Genomic DNA, 13258 nt, shown 5'->3' with positions numbered 1-13258 from the left:
TGCAAGATCATGACCTCAAAGTCGGATGCTTAACTGACTGAGCCACGAAGGAGCCCCAGAGTCACCAGAGTTAAATCCAAAATGTGGCAAGAAGTTGGAGGGAATAATGAAGTGTTAGATTTAAATTACTTTTGGTTAAAAACAAAAATTACTTAGGGTGGTAACTTAACATTTCCAATCACCACAGAATTCTGTAAGTAATGCTTCATTAGATTACCAAGAATTTTGGACTTTTGTGTGTATATAGGGGTTAGGGAGATGGGAGGAAAAGGAGGTAAGCAGTAGAGGTTGTTAAAAGATAAGAAGGGAGAGGATAAAAGCTTATATTCTCAACACCATCAATTTAGGCAAATCTAGTATTTTAGAAGGTTCTTCATGTACAACCTGGAAATGTACATTAACAGGAAACTTTCTGCCCACTCCTTGCCTCTCCTTTTCCCATCCATGTGTCTGCTGGGATCTGTCAGTAGGTGGAAAACATTGTCATTGTTTATAATGCTCATAAGCCTTCATGGATGTGAATGACATATATTTAGAAATCAAAATAAAGCTTTAGGAAGATCTTCAATTTAATGGAAACTAGTCTAGTCATTTGGGAACCACAAGAGCTTTTTAGGGAAAATCTGCCTCTGCAAGTTGGAGGAAGTGTGGGTGTATTGGAGTCCCGGTGACACCTTGTGATGTCAGTCACCCCCTGCCTGAGGTTGATTGGCTATGAAAAGCTGAAGCAGAGTTTAAATTCCTGCACCATCAGAGAAGTGAACATCAGAACATCAACACAAGAGTGGCTTCACTGGGCACAGATTTCCTCTGTGAGAACTTCAGACTCATTGTTGAGACTTTTGGGGAAAAGTCTTTGTGAACTGAAGAGGGTAAGAAATTTTCATTTTTGAAAAATTTTAAAATGACTTCTACTATGTTTGGAAAATATTAAACATGTATACATGTTGAGAGGCGTTATGCCATGCAGAAGAAAGATGGGGAGAGCTGAGCCTTGGGTTAAAATGATTCCCAGTTTTGTGCCTGATGCTTATGCCACAGCAAATAATGATATTCAAGTGACATGTTAAGTCAATAGAACCAGATGTTCTCTATATTACTCTAATTAGACCTCTGCATTCAGGAGGCCTATGGAGAGTCATTTTGAAGATTAGCTTTAATTAGCAAAACAAAATTTTACATTTAGGTTTTATGGATATAATGACGTTCATGGCCTACAAAACATTATGAAAGAATCTAAAGTAGACTAGCAGGACTTCCAAAATATAGTCTTTTAAATTAAAATCATTTAATGCTATTCATCTAGATAGTATCCAATAATATTCATTATGAACTGAGTAACTGAAAGAAGATGCTAAGACTACTGAAATAAACCAAGGATGTGATAATTACAATATTTTTGTATTGTCTACTTAGGTATTTGTGTTAGCATGCCTTGCAAACAGAATGCAATAAAATGTTGAGTATAACTATCTTCTAAAAACATTTTCTAGCGTAGAAGACTTAAGAAATATATGTTCCAATCCATGTGTATTTTTATTTACTGCATTTATTCCACTTCATCTATATCAGAAGTGTCTGTCTTCCATAATAGAAAATGGGAATTGTGGTCAGGCAATGCATTCTCTGTTACATCTAGAAAATCCCACGTGTAATAGCAGTACTTCAAGCAACCTGTCTTTTCTTTAGGAGCAATAGCTTCTAGTGAACCATACTTTCTGTTTACCTGAGGGCCAAATGCACTATCCTACTTTGATGTGCTTGGTTGGTTAAAATGTGTGAACAGTTTTCTAAGGGCATTAGTCCACTTACCTACCCCAAAATGGTAATGTGGACCAATGTGCCTCAAATGCTTAGACACCTTCCAAATTTGAATTTGAATTTTAGGGCACCTTGGAGTTATTTTAATGTGGTTGAAGGCATATGATGTGGGATTGATTGTAATTGACCTCAAGACAAATATAATTGGAAGGATTTGATATTTTTATTGCCTTATTTGTTTGGTTCTCTGAAATCCTGATATAATCATATCCTGGCCAAATTCCATTTTATTTTAAAAAAGTAATAATGAGGGGCACCTGGGTGGCTCAGTCAGTTAAACGTCCAGCTCTTGACTTTGGCTCAGGTCATGATCTCATGGTCTGTGAGTTCAAGCCCCACGTCAGGCTCCATGCTGACAGTGCAGAGCCTGGTTGGGATTCTCTCTCTCTCCTTCTCTTTCTCTTCCCCTCCCCGACTTGTGCTTTCTCTCTCAAAATAAATAAATAAACTTAAAAAAATAAAATAAAAAACTCTAATTGAAAGCCTAAATTAGGGTTAAAGATCTGACTTCTTTTAATGCTTGATGGCAGACTATATATTCTATGAGAGGCAACTTCAGCTCTTACAGGACCCCAGGCTGTCTTTTATTTTTGTTCAGGAAATTATTGCTTTAGGTCAGGGTGCTAAATGGTATTTCTAGAAGCACAAGCAAGTTACTGCATCTTTCTTATGGTTCGTAATATTCTATCCCTAAGAAACTTGAACACTGGAAACACATACTTTCTTTGCAAAAATACACAACATTCATTAGTTTAGGGCATCCCTTAAGTTTTTTTTTTCCTATTTAGATAAAAGAGAATCAACAAAACAAAAACAAGAGGAGAACTCTATTGGCCTTTATCAAGTCTGGAATATTGCTAGCTTTCAGAAGAACATTAGAGATTATCACCCTATTCAAATTTCACTTTGAAAATTAAAATGGTGAACAATCTAATTTTCATTCGACCTGTGACACCAAAACCATTAGCATGTAGTTATTTTGAGAATATCACATTTAAGGGAAATGTTCCTTAAGAAATAAACCTATGAACTTAAAAAAAACAAAACAAAACAAAAAACAAAAAAACTTTGATTTTGGGAACTAAGGGGAAATAGAGTGGAGGAAAAATTTTCCTCTACTCTTGTAGGGTCTCCAGCTGGGTTTAAGAATTAAACTGACATAAATCAGATTAGCTGGAGAAAAGCAAACATGTTTCATTAACATTTTTACATCTCCATGAGAGCCTTCATAAGAGAATGAAGACCTGAAGGAGTGACCACAGAAGGCTTTTCTACCTTTTAGATAAAGGAACAATACACCTGTAAAGAACTGACAAGACAAAAGGCTTTGGGCTGGGATGTAAATTACAGGGAAGTGATTAGGAAGACAAGATTAGTTTAACAAGGTTTGTACAGATTTCTCTCAGCCTTAACCTTTTTTCTCTCAGGATGAGAATGTCTTCCTTCCTCTTGGTATAGTGAAGCCAACTTTCACATGGGAGTTTCTTGCTTTCAGGAAGATAAAGGAGGATCAGAGCATCTTTCTTGCATTTGCTGTTTCCCAAAGGCCTTTAGCTTAAAATAATTTTTATGTCAAGGAAGCATATTTTGGGATGCAAGATATTCCAGTTTCCTTCAGAAGGAATATCTTTTTGAATTAGGTTTGTTTTAGATGGAGTTGAGCATTTTCATATGTTTTCTGTTAATTTTAGGTAGAGGATTTGAAAAAGAACTAAAAATATCAAAACACAAAGACTAATATGAACTATGCTGAATTAGAATAAAGAAAATAACACAAATGGAGAACAACTATGTTGAAGTGAGATAATGCTCATGATATAAAATGGGAGAATCTATTGGACCATTTGAGCTGAAAGTAGAAATGAGCAACATTCTCAGTTTCCTTAGGATTTCTACTGTTTTCTTGAATGAATTAAAAAATAAGATTAGATGACTTCTAGAGCTCAATGTTATAGACATTATTCAGCATATCCAGACATTAGTGAGCAATGTATTCTTATTTCTTAGATCGGAGATTAAAATCATTCAGAGTATCTTAAAAACAAAAGTGAAGTCTGAAATAAACTTGCAGGATTTTGCACAAAATGTATGGAAATCCATCTGACTAATTTATTAGGGCAACTACAAGGCTAACAAGTGCTGGGCAAATTATTTTTCCTTTAGATCATTTCAAAACCTTTTGCATTAGCATGTAGTACATCTATTTTTAGATACAGAACAAGTTGTTTTCCAAACCACCAGTTCTTGAGGTGTGAAATGAAGCCACCCTTCAGGAAAATACAGTTTGATTTGGCATGTTTCTCTCAGCATAATTCACAAGTACATCCCAAAGCTCTAATCTTCCTGAGATCCTTCAGTAATGCAAATGACTGAATTAGTCATTTAAATGAAAGAATTTAGTATAATCTATGTGTAATATATGACCAATTGTAGCACAGTAGATATTAAGAGCTTTCTGGAGCTGTACTATGTAAGCTGCCATAGTAAACCTCTGTAGATCAGGAAGACAAAAGGCAAAAACAATCTATGTTGTTTAAATATTATTTCGAAGTATAAATGTGACTGAGAACCAATGTGTGTATGTATATAGACAAATGCTGATGACCTATTGATGGTATCAGTACATTTTGGTTTAGGTGTATATTTGCCAGGTTGCTGTGCCACAATAATGTGCATAATTATCATAAAAGTGAATTGATCAGAAATTTCTCGATTCCTCTTTCTTTACTTGTTCCTCTATTTGTCCTATTTTGTGTGTTAGGGAAGAAGCATTTATAGACCTTCTCACTGAAGTATTTCCAATTTGTCTCTTAGAAGTGAGGTTTCTTTTTAACCAGTTTACTGAGATATAATTCAATATATACTTTACACACTTGAAGTGTACAGTCATTAACTTTTAGCCATTGCATAGAGCTGTACAACCTTCAGCAAAATCAGTTTTAGAACATTTTCATCACCTCCAAAATTCATTCCTTAACCTATCACTCTCAAACTCTCCTCCAGTCCTGGGCAAACACATCCTTTCTATCTCTATAGATTTGCCTATTTGGGACAGTTCATACAAAAGGAATCATACAATATTGTGCCTGGCTTCTTTCACTCAGTATAATGTTTTCAAGGTTCCTCTGCTTTGTAGCATGTATCAGTACTTCATTCCTTTTTATGGGTGAATAATATTCCATTGTATAGATACAGTACTTTTTATTTATCTATTCATCAGTTGATGGACATTTGGATGAGCTGTGCTTTTCAATAGGAAGAAAATGTCAAAAAGTTAAAGCTATATTTCTTTAGCATTAAGGAAAACATCTTCTGTCCTTCATCACAGGCAGAGTTGCCACTGCCGGCTATGAAGACCAGCATCCTGCTTTTGTTCCTTTGGGGGTTGTCCTGTGCTCTCCCAGTAAGTATCAGGGCAGAGATATATGAAAAAAGATCATTTATACCTAAGATCCCACAATTTGCATTGGCTATAAGCCAGATGGCTGGCTCTAGATGAAAACAGTAGTTTCTTAGGAAGCTGTTTTCTTTAAAATATCATCTGAATTATTCCTTATGCTGTTTATTCACATAGCTAGGATTCTCGTTTTTCTTCATCATCAATGGTTCTCAAAGTGTCATCCCCTGAACAGCAGCAGCATCAAGTAGGATTTTGTTAGAAATATAAATTCTCAGGTCCTGCCTCAGACCTACTGAGCTGTACTCTCTAAGGATGTGGCAATATTTGGTTTAACATGGCATCTAGGTGATTCTGATTCATGCTAAAATTTGACTATCACTGCTCCTAAGTGTCCATAGCTACTGCCTTGGAAATTTCTCTGTGGGCTAACCATGTATACTAAATTTTCCAGGTAGCCAGGTATCATAATACTGAATCTGAGAGCTCTGAAGAATGGACGGTGAGTAGAAATAAGATTAAAAAATATTTTTAATTTAATATATTAGTATAACCAAATTGGCTCCACTGCAAATGCTGAAACTGCTAATGATTTAATGAATATCTTAATAATCTAAGATATAGGGCTATAATTTCTAGTTCATATGAAAAAAATTAGTTCATATAATGCTTCGACTTCAACTTAATAGTATAATTTGGTAAGGAGGCCTTTTTCCATTTAGCTTTATTTTCATAATGGATGTGTGCAGTAGCAGAAGGGGATGGATGACAGTGAACCAAGGCTGCTCTTTGGAGTGCCAGGTGGCTCAGCTGGTTAAGCGTCTGACCCTTGATTTCAGCTCAGGTCATGATCTCACTGTTGAGAGACTGAACCCCATGTCATGCTCTGCACTGGGCATGCAGCCTGCTCAAGATTCTCTCTCTCCCCCTCCCTCCCCTGCTCATGCTCTCTCAAAAAAAAAAAAAAGACTGCTGTTAAAGGATTAGGACGAGAGATCTGTTTTACCAGGAGATGTCTGGAAGGCAAGAGGTCAAGTCTTAGAAAGTGAGAAGAGAAAGAAGAATGAGAGGATACCAGAGTCTCTGGAATAACACCTAAATGTTGATTGCGTGTTGACTCTGAATGGCTCAAGAACCATTGCCAGGCTGTTCTGTGCTTTACATGAAAACACTGAGACACAGGGAGTAACCTAGTCTGTCTAGGTTACACTGTTAGTAAGTGTTAGAGCCAGACTTTAAACCCAGGTCACCCTGGCTCCAGAGTCCACATTCTCTATCAGGGTGTTATATCCCTCTCAGGAAGGGGCCAAGTCTAGAAGGCCAGTAGGTTCTCAAGATTGAAACTACAAATAATGCTTAAAATTTTATGCTAAGTCAGAGTGTTTTGCTCATGACCTTGTTTCCTGCTGGCTTTTGCACATGATGCAGCTTGGGCACAACACTATTAGTGGTGGCCAGATAATGTCAGAGGCTTGAGATGGGGTCCTGCCCCTGCCTGAGATTAGAATAGACATTGCAGGATTTCTTATATGAACTTTCATCAGAGATGTCTTTCTGCTAGTTAATTGAAAAGTAGCCACTGCAGATCTTCCCTCTTATTCAACCAAACACTCTAGAGTACCACAAACATTTGGCATGAGAAAAATACCAATGTCTTCCTCCCTTTCATCCCTTAATTCCAAATGATAACTGACAGAGTTATCTCTGAGAGCCTGCCATTGTGTCTGCCTGCAGAGTCACAGGGCAAAGACTTAGAGTGATTATATCTCCTTCCTCTGGGGAGATACCCCTGCCTAGCATAGCTGAGAGGCTTGTTAAAGACATGTTGATAGCAGCTCCAGTGCTGTACTCTGCAGCTCATAACCATCACTTAGCAGCTTGGAACCAGGAGGGATTTGAGGATTTTGCTGTGCTTGAGGGAAAGGGGGAGTGTAGATGAGAAGGCACCAGGATTAAAAAAAGTGAAATAAATCAGAACTATGCCCTGATTAAGTTTCAGACTTAGGTTTTTGGTTGTTTTTTTCTTTTTTTTCCTCATGGAGGTGATCTTATGTGATTCAAGAAGTGTTTAGTGGCTTTCTCAATTCAGTTTTATCTACTACTGAATTTTATAAAGTGATGTTCTCAAAATGCATTGTTTCTTTATATCATACTGAAAAATTCTCAAGATGTTTCCAATTTCATCCTCACAGCAAGTCTGTGGAGTATGCACAGTTGTTGCTAATATTCTTAATTTATAAATAAGAAATTGACATTGGACAGGTGAAGGGAATTGCTCAAATTCACAGAGTGACCAAACATTGCAGTTTACCCAAGACTTAGGGGTTTCCTGGAATATGTGAATTTCAGCACTAACATCAGACAGTTGGTTTTCAGGGATAAAACCAAAACCAAGGAGCTAATTGAGACTTCAATCTAGGTTCTAAGCTTCAATGCTGTTTTTCTTTCCTATGTTACATTTCATCCAGGTTGTATGAACAACCAGCTTCAAAGAAAGTATATTTTTTCTCTAAGTGAAGTATCAGAAACACAAAAACCTTCCCACAAGATCTTTTCCAGGCCATTGGGTCACCTCACATTCACTTTTTTTTTTTTTTTTTTTGCCATTTCACCATAAAATGTCATACCTCATGTAAATGTAAAATATATGACAAGAAACCGAAAAAAAATCCCTTAAAATGACTTTAAATATTTGCAAGACATGGTCCATCTGTGAAGGAGTAACTTGTTTTTCTTCCTTTTTTTTACAGGGTCATTTGGCTCAGACACCAACACCACCCTTGGTAACTATCTTGTTCATTTTTTGGTCATAAACATCTCATAAAGTAAATTTACTTTAACACTCTTCTCATCACCTTAGGCCATTTGGACAGCAGTAAATCCAAACCGCAAGCAACTGATGTGTATCATATATTTTTCTTTCCTTGGGAACTACTAACAGGAAAAATAAACAACTTCTTTTTCCTTTTAGGAGAGCAGTGAGTCATCTGAAGAAAGTAAAGTTAGCTCAGAGGAACAGGTAATTAAACAGACCTTTCTTAACTTTTCAGACTACTTAGGAGTTGAAGGAAATGATGTTAGATTAAATTACCTGGCAACAATTCTAAATGTAATATTTTCTAACCTTTGGTTATGCTAGCTAAATAGTCCCAGAAAATAAGAAGAGAAAAATGAGTGGGAGAATTCAGATGTTCGTTCCATATATATCACTGGGGCCAGAATGGAGACATTGTGGCTCATATAAACACACACACACACACACACACACACACACACACACACACACACACACACGGTCATAAACCATGATAGACAAGTAATTGTTCATTTATCACTCTAAAATGTTGCTTTTATAATTGGAGTAGTTCAGATCAGGCAGAGAAAGCCTTCTGGCTCACATGAAGCACTTGCTGGGTCTAGAGACCTCCTCCATGTTAAGTATCTTGTTGGAGGAGAGAATAGGAAATCCCTGAAGAAAGTTTAATAAAACAGCTTCTTTAGTAATGACTTGTCTAAACAGTCTCAATGGTGGTTCTGGGAAGGAGAAAAGCTGACTTAGTTTATAATTATATCCCTTTAATAAAAAGCTGGCTTTCTTTCTCTTGCATGCACACTTTTTTTTTTTCATTTTTCTAAGACTAAATGTCATTACTTTTTTGGCTCTTCTATTATTTTGACCAAACTCAAACCTGTGGGGCTCCAGAGATTCCAGGAACCAGGTTTCTCCCTGAAGCTTTGAACCATGTTGCACTCTACCCTCAACCAGTTAAAGGATGAATTATTTGGTGTTTTGTTTTTTGTTTTGTTTTTTTTTTTTGTTTTTACCATTATTTACTAAAGGTTTGTCAAAGCAACAGTCTAGAAATTTACAGGCATAGAATTGGGGCCGTTTTATGGATATATGATTTATTGCCTCCATATTCTCTGAGCTCTCAAATGAAATAGTCCCAGTTTGAGAAGTGTGCAATATGTGCCATTGAATTATGGGAACTAAAAGATGCTTAGTTCCAGCACACCAGTGTAAATCTAGCAATGGGAAGACATGTCATCATTTTGTACTCCCAAATGGAAAGTCAGACATTGATCAGTAGGGGCAGGTGGAAAAATAAAAAAACAAAATTGGCAAGGATGCTCTGCTATGGGGTATGGTAGAGAGAACAGATTTTTCTAGAGCATAATGAATGAAGACTCACTGTCTTTCCTTGTCTGTGTAGAGGATACAATTGTTCGACTTATGGGGATAATCTCTCTGAGCTCACACTTAGAATAAGCTTCCCTGGTGGTCTCGCTAGTTGCAGTCTTTTAGCTAAGCCTTCTACGGGCAACTCTGCCTGTGTGGGTGAAGTATAAATACGGGTTGGGTGAGATGTATATCTTACTGTAATATTTTACTATCATTTTAGCTAAAGGTTTCATTATACTGCCCTAGTACATTTTCCCCCCCTGAGTTGAGAAAAAAAAAATATTTGGGTCTTTTAAAAATCACCCAATATTTTTTAAAACTCTGTTTTAAACCAAACAATTTGATGAGTATTACAAACCACCTCTTTAATGTACAAAAAAAATTCTCTGAGTTTCTTCCTGGGATCAGACTTACAATATGATTGGAGTTCCATAAATGTGATTTCTATAAATGTTTTTGAGAAAATTTCTACAGCATTGAGTGAACTGTGTCTATATAAAATGGAATGACTTGAGTTTCAACTCCTCTTCCTTCCTCTTTAACCTCTGGTAGAGATGTTATTGAGCAGTAAAACTGATCATGGGCTAGAAGGAGGGACATAAGAAGAAGAAAGTAGGAAGAGCCTAGATAATACCCTCTGTATCAGCTCCTGGAGTACTGACATGTTTGTTAACCCCAAACTCCAGGCCAATGAAGACCCTAGTGACAGTGTTGAATCAGAGGAGGGCCTTGATGATCATCAACATGTGCATAGACCAGCTGGTGGCCTCTCTAGGAATGGAGGAAAAGAAGGAGATGATAAAGATGATGATGAAGATGACAGTGGAGATGACACTTTTGGTGATGATGACAATGGGCCAGGACCTGAAGAGACACAAGAAGGAAACTCCAGACTCAAAAGTAATGAAGACTCGGCTGACATCACACAATCCAGGGAAGACAGTGCACCGCGAGGGGAAGACAGTGCCCAAGATACTACCAGTGACAGCAGGGACCTTGACAATGAGAATGAGGTGAAGAGCAGGTCTGAGGGAGGTGGCTTTGCTCAAGATAGTGAGAGTGAGGAACACTGGGTTGGAGGTGGCAGTGAAGGGGATAGTAGCCATGGGGATGGCTCTGAGTTTGATGATGAGGAAATGCAGAATGATGATCCAGACACTATCAGGAGTGAGAAAGGCAACCTCAGAATGAGCAGTGCTAGTGTCGAATCAAAAGGAAAGAGCGATGAGCAAGCAAGCACTCAGGATTCAGTTGACAGCCAATCAATGGAGTATCCGAGGAGGAAAATTTTTAGAAAGTCCCGCATTTCTGAGGAGGATGACATAGGTGACCTTGATGATAGCAACATAATGGAAGATGTCAAGAGTGACTCCACAGAAAACACCAATTCCAAAGATGCTGGCCTCAGCCAATCCAGGGAAAACAGCAAAAGTGAATCTCTAGAAGACAGTGAGGAGAATCAGTCTCAAGAAGACAGTCAAAATGTACAAGACCCCAGCAGTGAATCTAGTCAAGAGGTTGATCTGCCATCTCAAGAAAATAGTAGTGAATCTCAGGAAGATGTAGTGAGTGAGTCCAGGGGTGACAACCCAGATAATACCACCAGTTACTCAGAAGATCAGGAAGATAGTGACTCCAGTGAAGAGAACAGCTTGAACAAACCCTCTAGTTCAGAAAGTGAATCAAGAGAGGAGCAAGCTGACAGTGAATCCAATGAAAGCCTCAATGACAGTGAATCCAAGGAAAACCCAGAGTCCACTGAGGACGAGAATAGTTCTAGCCAGGAAGGCCTCCAGTCTCACAGTGCCTCAGCAGAGAGCGAGAGTAAAGAAAGCCAGTCTGAGCAGGACAGCCAGTCTGAAGAAGATGATGTCAGTGATTCTCAGGACAGCAGCAAATCAAAAGAAGACAGCAACTCTACTGAGAGCAAATCAAGCAGTGAGGAAGATGGTCAGTCAAAAAACACTGAGATAGAAAGCAGAAAATTAACAGTTGATGCTTATCACAACAAACCCATTGGGGATCAAGATGACAATGACTGCCAAGATGGCTATTAGCATCAGCATCAGCATCACTAGCTTTCCTAAGAAGTGGCTCTTACATACAGGAGTCTTGGGGGTTGGGGAATAGGGAAATCATTATAACTATAATTTATTGATGTTTTTATCAGAAGGACAACCAGAGGCCATTTCTTTCTGAAAGGAAATGCTGGATATTATATTTGTTTCTAGAGTGTCACCAATTTATAGGGGTTTAAATACTGTCAAATGATACCAGAACACACTCAATGAGACTGGAAGCAAGGAAAGATGTACAGCTTCACAACTGAAATAGTTACTAACTCATTAACATAACAGTTATTGAGATTCTATTACGTACCAGGTACTGTGCTAGGTGCTGGGATATAATGAAGCTTAAGGCTTGTTTCTTGCTCCTGAGGAGCTTATAGAGGGATAAATAAAGTTCAAAAGCTAAAGAGGGATACATATGAGGGAAACAAGAATTATAACAATGCAATGTGGTGAGTGCTGTAAGAGGTATGATCAAAATACATGGCAGCACAGAACATGGGACTAACTGTGCCTTGGATAATCAGGGAGGGCTTCAAAATAGGACACTAGAGTTGGAGCACTGCATAAGATTTCTCCATTGAAGACAAGAGAATTCTGTTTATCCTTGGGATAAGCAACAGTGAATCCTATATGATGAAATATTTAGCTTGTGGAAACACTTTCAAATTACAGCACAGGAGGTATTTTGGATAAACAAAACTTTGTTTTGATGCTTTTTGCGGAATTCCCATGAACACTGCCTCACTTACAACTGGTGATATGATATGGAAGGCTGGGTGGGAAATAGTAGAAAGAGATCCCTCTTTGAATAGAAAACTTTTAGCTTTATTTTTTTCCTAAAGTCAGTCTATGTGCAATGCTGGAAAACTATTCTCTGAGTCTTTTACATATGTTGCACATAGCAAAATTGTGTACATAGAATTCAATTGATTTTTGCCAAATATCTTTTGAAATGTTACCTCAACATAAAATATGTTTTGTAATAAAGACAATAATATCTAGAAGAAATGTGTGCTTATTTTTATAGTGATATTAATTATTAGGAAACATCTGTATTAAACAACTCTTCCTTTAAAACATTAAAGAGTAGTTTCCTTTCTTCCATTAAAATAAATGATTTTCCTAAATTATTTCATGAAAATTTTATTTATAATTCAGGTAGAATTTTGATAAAATTACTTTATGTGTTGCTTATATTTTATTAAATATACCTGTTAGAGATAAGGAAAAAAGAAAATGAAGCAAGCTGTCAACATTGCTTAAGGCCATGCCAAAAGTTCATAATGTTTGGGTTTAACATTAGTTCTTGCTGGTATCCCAGACTGTCATTTGTGTAAACTCTGGAATCTACAGGGAAACATATTTCTTTTATTTTTTAATTATTTGAAAGAAACTACTGTACATCAGCACTTTTACTTTTCAAATGTGTCCATTGGAGTACATCAGAATTCCCCTACAAATTTATTAAGAGAATCAGAAAGATTTTCTAACCTTCAGTCTGACCCTCCCCATCCTTCCATAAGCTCGATTCCCTTACAATGTCAAAGCTGAGAATATTAGAATATTCTCTAATCCTATCTCCTGAGATTTTAATTTAGTAGGTCTAAAGTGAAACCCAGAATTCTGTTTTTAAAAGGATCCCAGGAGTTCTGATGCAAGCCCATCCACATACTTGTATTTGAGTTCTCTAGCTCAATGGATTAATTAACTGGTTCTAATTAAATTTCCAAGGGTGTACATGTGAGGAAGTAATTAACCTCTTTAGAGAGTTTAAGAAGTTTTGGG

General features: G+C 37.2%; 1 protein-coding gene across 1 annotated transcript; it reads left to right on the top strand.

The window, feature by feature from the left end:
* Window positions 1-804: 804 nt before the first annotated feature.
* On the top strand, window positions 805-12249 carry DMP1 (dentin matrix acidic phosphoprotein 1). Its single transcript, XM_042982711.1, has 6 exons — window positions 805-872; window positions 5150-5228; window positions 5677-5720; window positions 7969-8001; window positions 8190-8237; window positions 10088-12249. Exons 2-6 carry the CDS (start codon window positions 5171-5173, stop codon window positions 11456-11458), a joined length of 1554 nt encoding a protein of 517 aa, XP_042838645.1. The 5' UTR covers window positions 805-872; window positions 5150-5170; the 3' UTR covers window positions 11459-12249.
* The last annotated feature ends 1009 nt before the right edge of the window (window positions 12250-13258 follow it).

The sequence above is a fragment of the Panthera tigris genome, chromosome B1, assembly GCF_018350195.1.
Source record: "Panthera tigris isolate Pti1 chromosome B1, P.tigris_Pti1_mat1.1, whole genome shotgun sequence".
NCBI classification, from domain to species: Eukaryota; Metazoa; Chordata; class Mammalia; order Carnivora; family Felidae; genus Panthera; species Panthera tigris.
The sequence above is the reverse complement of the archived record's forward strand: the minus strand, read 5'-3'. Positions and strand labels throughout refer to the sequence as shown.